This window comes from Puntigrus tetrazona, chromosome 25, assembly GCF_018831695.1.
Source record: "Puntigrus tetrazona isolate hp1 chromosome 25, ASM1883169v1, whole genome shotgun sequence".
NCBI classification, from domain to species: Eukaryota; Metazoa; Chordata; class Actinopteri; order Cypriniformes; family Cyprinidae; genus Puntigrus; species Puntigrus tetrazona.
This window is the reverse complement of record NC_056723.1, coordinates 4,186,104-4,204,611: the sequence shown is the minus strand read 5'-3', so window position 1 is coordinate 4,204,611 and position 18,508 is coordinate 4,186,104. Positions and strand designations below refer to the sequence as shown.

Genomic DNA, 18,508 nt, shown 5'->3' with positions numbered 1-18,508 from the left:
ATCTCCGGATTCTGAGATTAGGACTTGAATGGAAAAATTACGCTTTGCTAAAACATGTTATTAGATTGTGCCAAAAATCTGAGATTAAACATGTTGTTAGCGCATGCGCATGTTTATAGATGCTTTGAACGCGCCAGCCAAAAACTACTTGAATTACATTAGTTATTACCGTCTGTAACCCTATAATAACCCTGCAAAAATGCAAAAAAATCACGTTGCGCTGCTGCCCTCGTGTGGTGAGTGAGTGAGTGCATAGGATTTATTTTTTAATAAATAGACTTGTGTACAAAAGCTGTCACTGGGACAGTGCCTTTAACCTCATTTGCCTGTAATTTAGGTTACCTTTGACTTTAAGTTAAAGGTATTCTGGAGGAAAGGTTGAGGAATTACAGCTCTTTAATTTGTACTTTAATAAAGTAATTGGACAGTTGATTCAAAAGGCATTTCAAGGACAGATAGAGTTATTTATACGTCAGTTAAGCAGGCAAAAGGTCTAGAGTTGATTCTAAAGGTAATCGCACACTAATACACTTCATTTTTGCATTCGTTTTTCATATTTGTTGTCTTTTGCTATCAAAATATCTTAACTCTGGGGGAGCTGGTAAATCAGTCTACTTAAAATAAAACAGTGTTCCTTTAAGAGATTCCTTCTGTGTGAAAGGTGACTTTTTAGTGGGAACACGTTTCAAGTTTTAACCACATATTGGCTAGCTGTATAAACTGTTTTGATCAAATCATATAATTTTCACACTGTCGATACGTTTTAGGTATAATCGGGCATAAAATCTTTTGGTGGGCTTAGACCTCAGAAACATCAACAATGATACAAATGACCTAGATGAACAGTATTTTACCGTGCTTAATAAATTATGAAGTTGATTATGAATTATGAAGCATTATGAAGTGATTGGACACATTTAGCTTTAGTTTTGTTGTTTGATGATTAACATTATTAACATAGACTAATAAGAAAAGCACGGATCTGTTATACTGACATTTAATATTTTCTTAACTGTTTCTGTTTTTAAGATGTAACGTTTACTTCCATTCTTGTGTAAGTGATTTAATGGCATGGTTCGGTTTCTATTTGATGTGCTATTTATACGCGAATGAGATGCAATGGTAAGGTTTAGAGGTGTAAGAACGGCGCGTATTATGAGCACACCAAACAGAAACAGAAAATCGTGCCATTGAAACGGTGTTTTATCACAGCACGTACCACATTGAGAGCGATAAACTTCCTTAAGGAAGCAGCACTTGCCTGATCGTTCTGATTACAATTTAAGGCGGGCTGAGACGACAAATAGAGGGACCGAAGCCCACCTAAAAAGGGTTTAGAAGCGCCTAAGGGTATAATCCTTCATGCTGTGTTGAATCAGATGCTTTCTTTAAATCAATGTGAAAATATGCTAAAACATTTTGGAAGGAATCCAATTTGACATTTACTCAAGGCGTCGTGCCTCATAAGGAAGTCTGAAAGTCTTGTGTTAAAAATGTAATGTTCACACAGATGCCTTAGGCGTTGGTGTCCAGTTTATCTCCATTCTTGTAAATGAGGCCGATAAGACCCTGTTTCCAGAAGTTTTGCTCTGTTTCAGCGTCTCATTCACTACTGGTTTCTTTTATTGATCTTTTTAAATTTTGTAGTTCTTAAATTGTCTTATTTTGATTCATTTTTTTAATTCATTTGAGCTATACATAGTTCTCATAGAACAGAACAGAACATTCAATTTAGTGCATCATTTGTGTGAATTTATTGATGCTTTCAATCTTTTCAAACTGGTTTTGCAAAAGTTGTGCTTAAGGTTTTAGTGCCACACAGAAAATGAAGGCAAAGGTCCAGATTTCCTGGTTTTTGATTTTGATTTTAAACTTGTTTTGTGCTGTTTCGTAGTATAAGTTGTTTAGATCTTTTACTCATTGTCAAATTGGATTTCAGGGTATACGTGCATTTAACCAGGCTTTGTCAGGTTGAGCTGTAGGTGATGTTCTTCCATCCATGCCGGAGTGTAGGCAGTCTGAGATCCATGCAGGTACCATCAGGTTGAATTGAGAGGTAGAGCTGCATTCCATCATCAAAGCAGGCACAGAAAAAAACATGCGTGTACGATTGGTCCCAGTGATGTAGTGTATATTAAGAAAAGCAGGGGTCCTAAAACTGATCCTTGAGGAACCCCAAAGTACACCAGCGAAGTACAGTTCTGGTGAAGCCTAGTGACGAGGGGGAGACAGAAGAATTTGATTATTAACAATGTCAAAAGCATCAGATAAATGTAGCGAAATAAAAACCGATGAATTGGGCTCGGCTCTTGGGTTCCATAGCGATTCAGTAACTGCTTTTACATGGACCCCAACAATCCATTCGTAATAGGAATAGAAGCACAATCAGTATAAAATCACTTTCACTGCTCTCAAAAAGTAAAAATTCGGAATTGAAGTAAAAAGTGTCCATGTAAAGATTCAAGATTCAATTGAATGGCCGCTTTTAAATCCAGATTGGTTATTGTTTTGTGAAACGAAGGAAGATTCTTGGTTGAACACATCCTCTATAAAAGAGGAGAGAAGATGATCCGCTGTGTGAGTTTTTAATGCTTATTTCTGGAGGAGAAGAGCTGTGAACTCACTACTGATGCAAGTACTTTTGTTTGTGAAGTCGGCAGAAGTAGAGAGTATTAAGAGTTTTTAAGAGTTTCCGTGTGTCTGATGTGCTGACCTTGTTACAGAATAAGGAAGGTTTGGTTGTGTGAGCGTACCTATGCGGGTGAACCTAGGTGAACGTATCTAGAGGAGAGAAAACCGTAATCATCTCATTCATGAGAACAAGTCGTGAGAACAAACAAGAAATCCAAAACAAGAATGTCAGTTGAGACGAGCCTGTTTAATGTCCGGAAAATGAATCTAATTGAAGCCGAGAAGAGAGAGAAGCTGCATTCAGGAGTGCATGCTTATAAAACTTGTCCTGTGACCTCCCAGATAACTACTAAGAAGAACTACTGTAAACAGGTTAAAAATCAATTTGAATAATGGAAATATTTCTGTCATAATTGTTCGTTCTTTACAGAGCTTATCGACCCAAATTGGGTCAAATCAACCCGGCGTCCTCACTCAACTGTTTCAACTCAGCGGTCAATTAAACAAATTAGAAAAGTGCTGTTAATTCATTAATCGGAGTTTCAGTAACACTTTAGTTTAGGAAACACTTGTTAACTATTAACTACAAGTCTTAATTTGCTGCTTATTAATCGTTAGGAAGGTAATTGTTGAGTTTAGGTATTGGGTAGGATTAGGGATGTAGAATGAGGTCATGAAGAATAACCCATTAATATGTGATTAATTAGCACTAATATTGTAGTAATATGCACGCTAATAAGCAAATACTATATGTAACCGTGAAATAAAGTGATACCAGAGTTTTTTTGTTAGATAACTGAATTGTTACTAGAGTGTTAATATTGTTACTCATTTTTCCGTTATTTATTAATGACGGGATAGTATTCTAACCATTATCTCATATAACTGCTTTGATATCATTTTAGTTATTTTTCACATATTGCTGATATAAGCTTCATGAACACAGATAGGCTCGTCTGAACTGCCATTTTTGTGCTGCGGGCAGGTTTCTTACATTCATCTCTCCTCTCTGTTTAAATGAGTTTCTTTCACACAAACGCAAAAAAACAAAGTGTACATAGAGGCACTCAGAGAATGATTGTCATTTGAACATGAACACGCATGATTTGAACTTTTTCAATCCCACATACCAAAACCAGCACCACTTGGTTACCGAGATCAGGTCAAATCAGCTCATCTCACTCAGTTTGTGGTTTTACAGTGATATAAACAGCAGTTTTATTACACTAGCAAAGGTCAAAAAACTTGTAAACCAACTCCCAGCACCAGGGACAAATGGCCGAACGCTCATCCCGTTTTTTTAGTTTTTTTTTTACTTTGCTAGTGTAATAAAACTACTGTTTATATCACTCTAAATGTCATGTATTTATGTTTACGGAGCATGTGCCAAGTTTCTGTCTCAATTAATTTGTCTTTCAATTACTTTGTGCGCTCTTTGGGTTACACGTCTATCATTTTTATTTTTTTGATGTATTGATTTGGACATTCAGTGTGAACTGTGAGTGACGTTTGTGCTTTTCTTTTTATTGTTTTTATTGTTTTCTTTTTGTTGTATTGTGTTGGAGTTCAGTATTTATTTGTAATCCTAGTTCTGTTTATTACAGTGCCTAAGGCAGGGGTGGATTCCGGGTGGTTGTGTGTGTGTGTGTGTGTGTGTGTGTCACAGGTATAGGTGAAGGGTGTGTTGTTAGGCTGATTGTGTCCTTATGCACTGCTGCCAAGCCTCGGTTCCTGTGCCTTAATCTCATGACGTCCGCTGATACATTAATTTTGTGATGTGTGGATTTGAGGTCTCAAGAATTGCGACGGGCAACTGTCTTTTTGTAACAAATCCTTTTTAAATTCTTATAAAATTTGATTCTTTTATTTATGCCTCTTGCCAATTCCTTGTGGAAAGACCTGTGTTGCCTAAAGAATAATTCTATCTACTAAAGGTCCCTGAGCTAGACTCAGGATGGCGTAGTCGTGCTACACCTCCAGTCTCCCAGTGTTTGTATTAGTATTTGTATTTGTTGGTATGTTTGTGTTTTTGCTGTATGTTTTGTGTTTATGTTTGGATGTATGTTTGCGTTTGCAAGTGATGGGAATAACAGAATTATAAATAAACGGCATTACTAACTTAGTTACTATTTGTGGGAAGTAACTAGTAACTATAACTAATTACTTTTTTAAAGTAGTCTGCCCAACGCTGGAGTTTGCATATTTTTGTTTCCATTTGTATTTATGCTTGTGTTTTGTTTTTGTATGCCTGTATACGTTTTAATGTCGCAAAACTTGTCCCCCGCACTTCTTCAGGCAAGTGTGTTGGCATCAAAGTCGGAACAGAATTCACATGTAATGATTAAAAAATGTATGGGGGTGGGAAGAGTGGAGAATGTCAAGAAGTAGAGAAACTGGATTGATGATGTGAGGTAGAAGTAGATTAAAAATGACAGAAACCTTTTTTGCAAAGCATTTTGCTCAGCTGATATGTGATTGAAAAACTTCATGAAATGTCAAGGCCATTAATAAAAGGTTGTTGAGTACTGTAAGGAAGGTGGAGTGGTTTGACTCAATCTAATTTGGTAATTACCCAGTGATGCTGTGTTTGGGAATGTGGAATTGAAAGAGACAACTTCACGCATGTCACACAAGTTCAATTGTCAATCATTTTCTGTGCATCTCTGTGTTTTCTGGGTGTGTTTTCTTTGGACTGTGGCGTGAAGGAAAGCTTATTTGTGTGCGAATTGAAGCAGAGAGGAGAGATAACGGTCAAATGAGGAAACTATATATGCCACTTTAGATTTAGATTAATGTGCAGAAAATGAAACTAATTGAAGCAGAGAAGAGAGAGAACCTGCATTCAGGAGTGCATTCTCATAAAACTTGTTCTGTGACTGTTGCGAGAGGAAGAAGAAACAAGAAAGTTTTCATACCTCTCAGATAACGTCTAAAAACTACAAGTAAACAAGTACAAATGTGAATTTAAAAAAAGAAAAAAAATTAATTTAAATATCGCTCAGAAATTGGAAAGATATTCCTGCCACAATTGTTCATTCTTTGCTGAGCTTATCAACCCAAATTGAGTCTCTCCAAATTGATTCTGAACAAGTTCAACTTCGGGTTTGAAGTCAGTGGTTTTTAGAGTAATAAAAATATGTATTTTAACTGCCAATGGTCACGAAATACACAAAAAAACGAATATATGTATATTGTTTAAACAAAGAATGTTTTCAGAAATATAAACAATGATTTTTGTCAATTTACAAAATGCAAAGTGACCGAACAAACAAAAGGAAAATCTAAATCAAATCAATGTTTGGTGTTACTACTCTTTGCCTTCAAACCAGCATCAATTCTTATAGGTACACTGGAACAAAGTTAGGGATTTTGTAGGATTATAGTCAGGTGTATGATCAACCAATTGTACCAAACAAGTGCTAATGATCTTCAATGTCGCATGTAGGATGAAACTAACATTATTATCATTCATAACCCCATTCATAACCTGAAACAGAAACGGCTGTGTAGGAGGCTTAAAACTGGGTGAGGAACAGCCAAACTCTGCCACCAAGGTGAGGATGTGAAAGACAGTTGTCATGTCATGGCAAGATTGAGCACAGGAACAAGACACAAGGTAGTTATACTGCATCAACAAGATCTCTCCCAGACAGAGATTTCAAAGCAGACTGGGGTTTCGAGATGTGCTGTTCAAAATCTTTTGAAGAAGCACAAAGAAACAGGCAATATTGAGGATCGTAGACACAGTGGTCGGCCAAGGAAACTTAGTGCAGCAGATGAAAGACACATCAACCCTATTACCCTTTGAAATCGGAAGATGTCCAGCAGTGCCATCATCTCAGAACTGGCAGAAACCAGTGGGACCCAGGTACACCCATCTACTGTCTGGAGAAGTCTGGCCAGAAGTGGTCTTCATGGAAGAGTTGCAGTCAAAAAGCCATACCTCCGATGTGGGAACAAGGCCAAGTGACTCAAGTATGCATGAAAACATAGGAACTGGGGTGCAGAAAAATGGCAGCAGGTGCTCTGGAGTGATGAGTCAAAAGTTGAAATATTTGGCTGTAGCAGAAGGCAGTTTGTTCATCGAAGGGCTGGAAAGTGGTACAATAATGAGTGTCTGCAGGTAACAGTGAAGCATGGTGGAGGTTCCTTGAATGTTTGGGATTGCATTTCTGCGAATAGAGTTGGAGATTTGGTCAAGATTAATGGTGTTCTCAATGCTGAGAAATACAGGCAGATACTTGTCCATCATGCAATACCGTCAGGGAGGCATATGATTGGAGCCAAATTATTCTGCAGCAGGACAACGAACCAGAACATACAGCCAAAGTCATTAAGAACAAGAAGTGATTGCATGGCCCCCACAGAGCCCTGATCTCAACATCATTGAGTGTGTCTGGGATTACATGAAGAGACAGAAAGATGTGAGAAAGCCTACATCCACAGAAGATCTGTGGTTAATTCTTCAAGTTGTTTGGAACAACCTACCAGGAAGTTTTAACAGAAAAACTGAAATGTTCAGAAGATGTTGCGGAAAAAAATACGGTTTATTTATCTCTAGGTAATGTGTACATACCTATATCGACTTTATAAAAATGTGCGAGGGTTCAAGTATTGAACCTGTGTTTTAGCCTCACTCAGTGGACTTTTCTGTCCCCCTCACTTCTGAAATGATGGCTATGCCCCTGGTTTACATGTATTTTTGTTTTTGCATTTGTAAATATATTTGTGTGTTATATATGCAAATGAACGTATATAGAAATATGCATATTTAGCGTAATATGATTCGCCATTAATTTATTTTCCTCTGTTAGTTCTTCACTAATAAACCGGATGAATGAGTCCAATCACCATTTGGTCATCAGGTCATCTAAACAGTGGTCAGCCAAAAGAAATATTGAAGCAAGGAACAATTGACAATGGGCCACATTATCACCTCGGGCATTTTTCTAACAGTTCAACTGCCTGCAGTCCACTAATTATTTCTTACGCATCTCATCGTAATGCCTGGCGAGCTGAGAGAGCCCTCGTCCGAGCACTAGCAGGGCTCAGCCCCTCTGCTTCTTCTCCCTTCATTTCCTGTTTAGGGCTTTATAACCAAAAGCCCTCCACATGTCTAATACGAACTATTGCCAGTTCACCTGCCTTACCAAGCATTCCATCTGTTGATTCTGTTTGCTGCCCTTCTGTATTGTTTCCCCTTTTGGACTGATGTTCTGGTTTGGACCCATTGCTTGCATTATTAACATTGCTTTCTAGATTCCCCCTGTACCTGTTGATGGGTCGGACTGCCTTTGTGATACTGACTCTCTGCCTGGTTTTTCGCTTATGTTTGCTGCTTGCGCTCTTAATAATCAACCGCACATGGATTCTCACTCATCTTCTCATCTCAAGCCATTTTAGAGCTAGAAAGAAGCTCAAGCTTCAGAATGCAGCTATAGTTAGAAAGAGAGAAATTGCTAATATATTTCTTATCACTCTGTTTCTCATTTTAAAGGTTAATGCGAACAGTTTTGTTTTTTTTGCCCATATTGACAAGCCCTATGCTACGTATGTGTTCAAAATACAGGAACAGAGGAGTTAATTTCATCTTTCATCTCAGCTGCTTATTCCGGTCCGACCACATGCTCATAAAGAATGTGTTTATATGTTTTTTTTGTTTTTTATTTTTGTATGCTCATGCGTGATGAAGTGTGTGGGTGTGTATGGAGGCTGGCCGTGGGTAGGGTGGAGCTATTCTTTTTCTTTAAATTACAGCATAACCTTCTTTCTGGCCCCTTTACTTGAAGCCTCATAATCATAAATTATAAAGTAAAGTCTATAAAATGGCTGCTGAGTTTGAACTTTGTCCCGGAAGACAAATCGGGGGCTCCAACCCCTGTTTTATCATCGCTGAGATTGGACAGAACCATCAAGGAGACATAGAAATCGCAAAAAAAATGATCCGAATGGCCAAGGTAAAGTACCGCTATATCAGACATGTCTGATACTGTGCTGATAACAGTTCATGTCATATTTGAAACCACAGGGGTGGGGGGATGTAGACATTAATGTTAGGACAGCACCAAAACTACAGATTGCATAAAAAAGCAAAGAAATGTAAGTAATATATGTTAATATAATTTTTTCATGTTTCATTGTTAAAGAGATACTCAATATTGTGTGCTTTTCCTAAACAGAAGTGATGCCATAGAATAATTTTTGGTTCCCTAAAGAAGAACCAACACATTTTTTTTCACTAAACAACATGTTTAGGATTGAAAGGTTCCATCAGTGCCAATAAAGAAGCTTTATTTCTAAGCAGCGGTTATTTCCACTAAATGCAAATTCCATTTGCACTGTTAAAACAGCAGGATTTTCTGCTATTTATACTACATTGCAATGAGTGGCATATCTGCACATCAGTATTGTCGTACATTATAAAACAGTATACATTAATAACTTATTTAGTGTAAAATTGAATTTGAATTCAAATTGTTTAATGATTGGCAACTTATTAGGACAATAAAGCCCTCCCCAATCATACCTTTTTTTAAACTTTTTGATTATTTCCTTCCTTTCTATTAAAAAATAAATGCTGTTCTGATGTGATTTGAAATTTAAAACGGGAGAAAAATATTGATTCGAACCCAAATTGATCGTGTCAAAGAGATGACAACAGTTGGTCTTCTTTTGTAATGTTGACGAGCCCAATCACGCATATCTTGGACAGGATTTCTAACTTGCCTAAAATGTAACTGTTTTCACATTTGCTAAATGACTAGCACGCAAGCATTGTACACGATCAGCAATCGTGGCATGTGAGAAGATCTATATGTTAAAAAAAACATGCATTGTCACCCTAATCGTGAGGAAATCGTGACCATTGTCAATCGGTTTCACCTCTACACGACCTTTCTCCTCCATGCAGGACTGTGGAGCTGATTGTGCCAAGTTTCAGAAGAGTGAGATCGAACACCGATTCACCAAACATGCTCTGGAGCGTCCCTACACGTCCCCTCATGCCTGGGGAGCGACCTACGGCGCTCATAAACAACATCTGGAGTTCAGTCACCAGCAGTACAGAGAACTGCAGCGCTACGCCAACGACATCGGCATCTTCTTTACAGCATCAGGGATGGATGAGGTAATGAATGCAGTACATTTCTAATATATATAGCAACGATATATTCAAACGTCTCTCGAAGACCAAGTAGTCTGAAATGCATTTAACTTTTTCCCTCCCTACCCCGGTCAGATGGCCATAGAATTTCTGCATGAAATCAATGTGCCATTTTTCAAAGTTGCCTCAGCGGACACAAACAACATCCCTTACCTGGAGAAAACAGCCAAAAAAGGTAAAACTCTCTAAAGTTGATATCCGTTTGAAGAAGAAGAAAAAAACTTAACAGCTCTCCTCAGACAAACTACATCATGGCACCCCTGCTCATGGTCTAAAATCAACCCAGTTTCTCTTTTAATACAGAACTTTAAGAAGAGTTTACAACGTGCAATCAAAGCCGAAAAGTGAATCTGATAGTTTTCTGTGTGCATTTGAAGGCAGGTATTCTGGAGTATCAGATAAAAATAGGTAGCGTTGGTGCTGATTGGCCAGAGAGCTGAGAGAGAGAAACAGAAATCCTGTTGTGGATTGTCTGGATTTTCATTCTTGCTGTGAATGCGTATTTAAAGTCTACAGAAAAATCTAAATCAGTGCATTAACAATTAAAACCCCAACTTTAATTTCTCTCAGAAACAGGCAAGTCTTAAAGCTCACATTCTGGCTTGTTTTTGTAGGTCGTCCCATGGTGATATCTAGCGGAATGCAGTCGATGGAGACCATGCGCTCTGTTTACCAAACCGTCAAGAAGCACAATCCCAACTTCACTTTCCTGCAGTGCACCAGTGCTTATCCACTGCCACTAGAACACGTCAACCTCAACCTGATCCCTGTAAGACAAGCCGAATAACGATTAAAAAAAGTTACTTTCATTATTAATTACTTCAAGTAATAATTACTTGAAATAAAAAGTACTAAATATATAAATATTAGCAATCAAGATTTCATTGGTAACTTTATTTGTTTTTATACCTGTAATTGTATATATGGCTATATGTAGATACAAAAACAAACTAAATTATCTTAAAATTAAATTATCATATATCTTACACTAAAATAATGATGCTAAAATAACCTTGGTTTTTCGTTATATTTGGTTTAATTTTACAAAAAAAAGTATAATATTATATAAAAAAAATTACAACACAGGCAGTGTACATTTTGATATGCTAAATTAATAAATGTTTAAATATTTTGTTTAATTTTACAGCAATTAATTGTTTTTTGTTATCCAGGTTATTATCATTAACTAAAATTAAAACCATAAAATATCTGAAACAAAATAGTATATCAGTGAGGCTAAAATAACACTGGGTCATGGTTATATTATTATTTGATTAAACAACAACAAATAACAACAATCTATAGATTATTTGATACGCTACGTAATTCTCATTTAAAACCTTATTTTTATAAATCAAAAACTGATGTTAAATATGTTCTTTGTTTTTATGGCGAGGTATAATCAATTTGGAATCTTTATATTTGCCTTCACCTAAATCAGGAGTTTCGGAAGGAGTTTCCAGACATTCCCATAGGATACTCTGGACATGAGACGGGCATCTATGTGTCTGTGGCTGCAGTGGCACTCGGGGCAAAGGTCCTGGAGCGTCACGTGACCCTGGATAAGAGCTGGAAAGGGAGTGACCATGCAGCATCACTGGAGCCTGCCGAGTTGGCGGAGCTGGTGAGAGCCATCAGGGCAGTTGAGGTGGCAATGGGCTCGCCAATCAAACAGATGCTGCCCTGTGAGGCTTCCTGTCACAGCAAGGTCAGGTACAACGCTCATTTGGATAGATAGCATTAAGGATCTAATGTAATTAAATCCCTTTATGTCCTCGCTTACAGTTGGGAAAGTCAGTAGTGGCCTGTAAGCCGCTGCAGAAGGGAGTGATGTTAACTCTCGACATGCTGACAGTAAAAGTGGCCGAACCACAGGGTGTGAGACCAGAGAACATCTTCAAACTGGTTGGCAAGAAAATCACGGTGGACCTGGAGAAAGATGCCACCATCACTGATGACATGATAAAAGGCTGATTATTATACACTTATCATACTCGATAAGCATTATTAAATCTCTCTTCAGCGTTTGCATCTGAAATATGTTACAACGAGGTCTTGCATATTTTAACTATAACATACTATTGTAATTGTTGAAAATGAAGACTTTTTAAATAAAATCTCTTTCAGATGACTTAAACAGCTTTGTCTCTCTATGAATGCAAAGAACGTCTTAATAAAACGCGATCATTTATGATGCAAATGTGGCTTTATTGTATATTGATGGGATGGAAAACGTTTCTAAGCTACTGATTAGTTTTTGTTTTACCCAAAATAAATGTAGGCTATGTGTGATGAAATAACACTATGCACACACACATTTTTAAATGTTTAAAAGATTCAAAAACATTTTGGTTATTATGTCATTAAAATAAATCCTAAGAAAAAAAACGTATTGTCATTTTAGCCTGCTAGGCATATCCTGCTTGTCCTGTTTTAATTTATTGTTCCTCCGAGCTATGTTGATTAGAATGAGAGAAATCTGCATAAAAACATCTCTCAAACGAATAATCTAATCAATAGGCCTAAATGAAATGATTCTCATAAAGGAGCGTCCAGTCCGTATAACGTGTAGTGTTTTTGTTCCTTCAGTCACTTCTCCGGTGTTGGAGAGCAACGGGTTCTCAGAGGCGAGTTCGGGTGTCTGTTACCCGTCCAGTGGACGCTCTCACCGGGCGGCTCTGATTCTGGCCCGCGGTGGAAGTAAAGGAATTCCGCTGAAGAACATCAAGAATCTGGCCGGTGTTCCTCTGATCGCGTGGGTCCTGAGAGCTGCCTTGGATTCAGAAGTCGTTGACAGGCAAGCACATTATGGATTTTCTTTCTTGTTTTATGCTTTATTGTTTTTGTTGTTCTCAATCTTTTCGTGTGGAAAATAGCCGAACAAAAGAAAAGACAAACAGAAAATCGAATAATTGCTGTTATGTTTGGCAGCGTGTGGGTTTCCACAGACCACGATGAAATTGAGCGCGTGTCGAGAGTCTGGGGCGCAAAAGTTCACCGGCGCAGCTCTGAAGTTTCCAAAGATTCGTCCAGCTCACTGGAGACCATCCAGGAGTTCCTCCAACTGAGACCCGGTGAGGCACCTCTCATTTTTATGCTTCTCAAAAATAGGCTATGTAAAATGAAACGGATAAAATAGAGTAGCGATGAGGTTTTGAAGAGACTACTTGTTTCCAGAACTACAGAACGGAATCCAGAGGCCCTGGTCGAAGGTCAATGCGTGTTCGCTCTTTTCTTTGCGTCTCGTTAAAAAACTTTTGGGTTTCCAATTATAGTACTGACCTTATACACAATTTTATCTGACTCCAATCTTTCGTTATTTTAGTTATATTTACTTAATATAGGAGTCTGGGTCGCTTAGAGACCTTGTTTGGCCAGAACAGACTCACGACACATCTGGGCTAGTCCAGGTCTTAGTCCGAGGCTACCCCGTAGATCGCTTACCTTAATGCAGCCATCTCCTCGATAGACTCAAAAAGAGTCATTTTTTTTATGCGTTCTCTAAGTAATAGCATGCTAAGCCAGTTTGGCGGCCCGAAGTCAAGATCTCAAAAACGGGCCCCCGGCTCCATCCATCAATCGTTGATCTGACTCTAGCACGCCAACAATGCGGAAAACCTCAGAAGTCACTAACCTACTAGAAAAGTTATTTCAGACAATATCATAAGTTAACCAAGATTACAGTTTATTTTGCCAGGCAAGAACAGTTTCCAAATTGGTATAATTCATAAACATTTGCTCAACTGATCAGCAGTACAAAAATAACAAAAAACAAAATAAAACAAACTTAAAAGGTCACATTATACCTGATCTTTGGACACACACCACACTACGGGCCGATCTGGCTACAGAATCGCGCCTTGTTGTGTTTTGTCACTTTCCATATATACTCAGATCAGACAAAGAGATGCCAAATGTAGTTATATAAACCTTTTGGTGTTTAGGTTCCCGTGTTCCCGGGTCACACCTGGCTGGAACACGTTCAGAGACCCAAAAGGAGGACACACCTCCTTCTCAGCAGAACGCGGTTCTACCAAGTTCTAATCTTTTCCATAATATAAGTGATTACTGTGAAATTGAGACCAATTTACCAATCGCCTTTCAAACGAGACCAAACATGAAAGTGAAGAACAATAGACACATGATCTATAATGCCTTATTCCTAATGAACTTTAAACCAACTCTTTTTGGGCAGAAGGAGGGGAAGCAAGAAGAGCAGAGGTGAGGAGGGTATCGTAAAATTTTGAGATGTCTTTATCGGTGTGAATTTGTGTAACAAAGAGGGAGAGCTGGAATATAAAGCAGTTGCAAGCAATTAAACAAATATATATTCTCTCCTCCCTTTTAAAATGGCAACATTAGAACCCCAGAAAGGCTTTATTGCATTGGTCATTTATTCTCTGGCTGTGTTTCAGAGGTGGACGTTGTCTGTCACATTCAGGCCACGTCTCCATGCCTCCACCCTCATCACATCAGAGAAGCCCTGCAGATGATCACCGAACAGGGTTGTGACTATGTGTTTTCAGTGGTTCGCAGACACCAGTTTCGCTGGGAGGAGGTGGACAAGAGAGGTATCATGAAAACATCTCATTTTGCTTTGAATGAAATGTTTCATTACTGGGCAAATAACCAGTTTCCCGTTGATGTTTATGACGCACAATCTTTCATGATCACTTAAAAGCATACCAAAAGCAGGCAGCTTTATTAATCAAATAGATCAGACCTTCCAATCCTGTATGGCGTGTTAAATAAAGATGATAATGCTAATTATTGATTCTTGAGACATGTGACATATGTCTCCGGACATAAACATATCTGGCAAATGTAACTGCTATTAGGTTTTAAAAAAAAAACTATTTTCAGTTGTAGATGTTATAAAATATTAAAAATAGAATGTATTTAACACAATTAACCCTTGGGTTGTAATAACGGAATAAAGCTTGTTTTATCAAAAGGAACTCTTAATATCTCATATCAAAGCAATTTTGTTTTTCAATGAAGTGCGTTTTATGTGGGTTTCAGAGTTGTTAAACTTTGTGCCCACACTTTTTGTCAACCCTGTCAGATATTGACTAAAATGTAATAAAATCAGGGTATATCAGGGGCAGCTGTCTCTTTAGGACCCCTTTGCCACATTCCAACTAGAGTAGAGTATATAGGTATATAGTATAGGTTCTGGTAAGTTTTATGGACTTCTTTGTGTGTGTGTGTGTGTGTGTGTGTGTGTGTGTGTGTGTGTGTGTGTGTGTGTGTGTGTGTGTGTGTGTGTGTGTGTGTATTTGTATAATGAAAAGATAACTTTATTCTCCTGAAGCAGGTTCTATTAGCATCTAGCATCAACAGAGAAAACAAATGGGCTAGCACATTAACTCAAATTGGTTTAGTGAAAGAAAACACCATAACAATTAAAGCACAGCTCAGTAGCTCACTACACACAAAAATTCTGTTGCATTTGTCTAAGTACAAGTTTTATTATTTTTCATCCATCATCTTTTGTCCCACTTTTCAAGAATCCAACCAGGTCTCATATAAAAAATGAGTACCTCTGTACACTGAGTGGCGCTAAAACACAGGTTTAATATGTGACCCTGGCACATTTATTATTGCTTTAGTTATTGCTGTGTTTTTATTACGTTACCTTACGAATTATGCCCTACACCAAATCCAATCCTAAACCTACCCAACGGTGTTAAGAAATGCAAAATGTCTATGGTATTCTCATATGTATATGGTATTCTTCCGAGCAATTGTGGCTCGCTAAAAAGTGCACCAAGGTACGGTAATGCCATGAGACCAGGTAGCAAGAATCAGTGTAACAGGAAATACGTTTTGAACACACATTTCTGTCTTTTATTTTAATTAGATGGTAAAAATCCAACTCCTCTGAACATTGATGTGGCACACAGACCGCGGAGACAAGATTGGCCTGGGGAGCTCTACGAAAATGGCTCTTTCTATTTTAGCACGAGAAAGGCTTGCGAAAATGGCCTTAAACAGGTGTGTTCATATCAATATATGCTGACAAACCTGTCCCTAGATTTTCGTGGAGGAACACTGTGTATAAAGTCTACTTTGATAACATAAGTTATATATAAAGTACTATACAATTTGAAAAATGGTGCATTTAGAGCCTCTATGAAGAATGAGGAGCTTGTGAGACCTCTTCAGACATTTTGATCAGTTCTCTGTGTGTTTCAGTTGGACAAGATCGCCTACTATGAAATGCCGCCGGAGTATAGCGTTGATATCGATGTGGACATCGACTGGCCCGTCGCTGAGCAGAGGGTTCTGAGGTCGTTTCACAGTTTCAACAAACTATGAAAAAAAACATATGACCATGACTTGTTTACAATGTAACCTTTTCTGCAGGTTTGGCTATTTTGGCCGAGAGGAGAACGCGGCGGTCAGGCTGTTTCTGTGTAAAGTGTCTGGCTGTTTGACGAACGGACAGATATACACGTCAGCTTCTGGAGAGGACCTTGTGGCCATCAGTGCTCGAGACGTGGCAGGCATACGGATGCTGCAGAGGGAAAATATAGAGGTACGGTCATATATAGCAGCACTTATGGCCACTTTCAATAACATTTCGAGAAAAATCCAGAAATGCTCCACTCAGGCCATTCAAGATGTAGAGATGTTAGATTCATCATCCTCTGCAGTGAACGGGTGCCATCAGAACGAGAGTTCGAACTGCTGATAAAACCGTCACTCTAATAATAATTTCAATAATTAGTTTTTATAAAGTAAACGTGTTTATATCTCAGAGGGCCTGTGAGGGGGAGTACATTTTTGCATAATATTCATTTTTTGGCAAGCTTTAGGATGACAGATGTGTATGTCTAAGTAAATGGAGTCAGTTTTGATTTGATGTTCGTGAACTCTTGAGGTGATCCTCATGTCCAGCGTGAATGAGCCGCTCTCCAGGGGTCTCCTGAAGAAGGTCTCCCAGCAGGCCGGCTGTGGACTCTGCTTTGGAAAGAAGTTTGAGGTGAAGCAGCTGATGGAAGAGAAGAAGCTGCGGTGGAATGAAGTAGCCTTCATGGGTGAGCATGACATATCAATATGACGAATAAAACATTGAATTGGAGCTCTTTAATTATTTAACGGCATGAGGTAAAGCGGCAATCTAGATCATTTTGTATTGGCTTACACTGGAAAAGACCAAACAGATATTTTCCCTCACAGGTTCAGAGTGTGAAGACAGAGAGATCCTGTCTCAGGTGGGGCTGAACGGCGTCCCGTGCGACTCGCCTGTGGCGAACCTCATCGCTGCGAAATACACGTGTCAGAGACCCGCCGGAAACGGAGCAGTTCATGAGTTTGCCGAGTACATACTGACGCTGAAGAAAAAGTGCTTCCTGGACGTGCACCAGGATCGCATTGACAGGGCCAATTTTTAGATTCCAGTTTCTATTTCATATCTCTCAAACAATGCCTTGAAATAAAGAAATTAATTTCATAAATGATACGTTAAGTTGCTCGGAAATTACAGCATAGATCATAAGCTATAATGATAAAATATTTCTCATCTGCGGTAAACAAAACTTTTATTTAGATTTTGTTTTTGGAAAGTTATTTCTTCAGAGATGCTTTGTGGGTGTAAAGCCATGCACAGTATTGATATACTGGGCCACTAATATAGCTTTCATAATTAAATTTTTTTGTAATTCTGTAATAGTGACAGCAATGGTACTGAAGGCAAGGTTTTTTCATATAACCAATACATAACCAATGCAACAATTTGATATATATATATATATATATATATATATATATACTGTATTAAATGAATGTCAAAGCTCTCATTTTCTAAAAGGGACAGGATCAAAACAATGCTGATACATATAATCAGTAGAACATGACTAGTCTCATATCCTTGTAAAATAACAAAGATTTATATATATATGGTCTTGGGCAAATTAAGAGAAAATTCTGATGTCACTAAAGCATTTTAAGAAAAAAGGGGCTGTAATAAATAAATATCCTGACTCCTTTAGTTACTGTGGTAATTTCCATTCTTAAAAATCTGGGTAAAAGTGTCTGTGATACTGCTTCTGTTCTGTTTAAACGTCAAGAGTTACAATGGGATGAAGAAAAACGAACAATCAATGTTTCCAGCTTTTCACAAATGCAGCAAAAATACATCCTTCATTAAAAAAAAAATACACTTTGTAGACAACAAAATTAAAACAACAATGCCTGCGCAAAATAGAAGACAGAGAGGTAAAGCTGCTAAAGGCAGTTCAACATTGCAATAAATGCAAGAAAACTGTTTCATGTCCATCCCAAAATATTTCTAAGTTTTGTAGCGTCAGTCTCTTTCATAACTTTGCAGGTCGATGTGGGAAAGCTGCCTTTAATGACATGCAAGTCAGTCTCTAAAGCCATTTCTTGACGTATTTATACATATTTAGCATTCCCGGTGTGGTATGTGTTGAATAAACACTCTTATTTGTTCAGCGCAGCAACCTCGGGATCCACCTTAGGCTTTCTTACCACATCTTTATGCTGTTTTACCCCATGTATCTGCAACCTGTGTTTGTTACTATTGCCGTCTAGTGGACAATAACAGGAACATCAACTTATTTAACGAAATGTGAATATACCATATTATCAATAAATAAGATATTAAGCGAGTCCTCCAGCGCTTTGATAAGTCTTTCTATAAGGTTACAGCCGCTTCGTGTGACACTGCAGTCAAAAGCCTTTTTGTAA

General features: G+C 38.1%; 1 protein-coding gene and 1 long non-coding RNA gene across 3 annotated transcripts; one reads left to right on the top strand and one right to left on the bottom strand.

Annotated features, from left to right (window-relative positions):
• Positions 1-1,730: 1,730 nt before the first annotated feature.
• Positions 1,731-10,388, bottom strand: LOC122330613. The gene is made up of 2 exons (XR_006248041.1): positions 9,947-10,388; positions 1,731-2,211 (listed from the first exon to the last, which is right to left on the bottom strand). It is a non-coding gene; the product is annotated as an uncharacterized LOC122330613 (long non-coding RNA).
• Positions 8,343-18,429, top strand: LOC122330610 (N-acylneuraminate cytidylyltransferase B-like). Of its 2 annotated transcripts, XM_043227766.1 has the most exons (14): positions 8,343-8,588; positions 9,542-9,757; positions 9,869-9,968; positions 10,408-10,562; positions 11,235-11,501; positions 11,579-11,762; positions 12,383-12,590; positions 12,725-12,867; positions 14,209-14,364; positions 15,657-15,790; positions 15,992-16,086; positions 16,163-16,334; positions 16,680-16,836; positions 16,979-18,429. In XM_043227766.1, the coding sequence occupies exons 1-14, from the start codon at positions 8,457-8,459 to the stop codon at positions 17,191-17,193; spliced, it is 2,334 nt and encodes a 777-aa protein (XP_043083701.1). In that variant the 5' UTR covers positions 8,343-8,456; the 3' UTR covers positions 17,194-18,429. The 2 variants fall into 2 exon arrangements, with proteins under 2 accessions (XP_043083701.1, XP_043083702.1); XM_043227767.1 differs by lacking the exon at positions 16,979-18,429 and having other exon boundaries at positions 8,352-8,588; positions 16,697-16,832.
• Positions 18,430-18,508: the final 79 nt, after the last annotated feature.

What these genes read in the sequence shown, in the direction of transcription:
- LOC122330610 (XM_043227766.1), top strand. Translation starts at nt 8,457, where the DNA reads ATGGCTGCTGAGTTTGAACTTTGTCCCGGAAGACAAATCGGGGGCTCC. An exon ending in GGAGAAAACAGCCAAAAAAG is followed by an intron (nt 9,969 to 10,407) that starts GTAAAACTCTCT and finishes TTGTTTTTGTAG; the next exon opens with GTCGTCCCATGGTGATATCT. An exon ending in TCAACCTCAACCTGATCCCT is followed by an intron (nt 10,563 to 11,234) that starts GTAAGACAAGCC and finishes CACCTAAATCAG; the next exon opens with GAGTTTCGGAAGGAGTTTCC.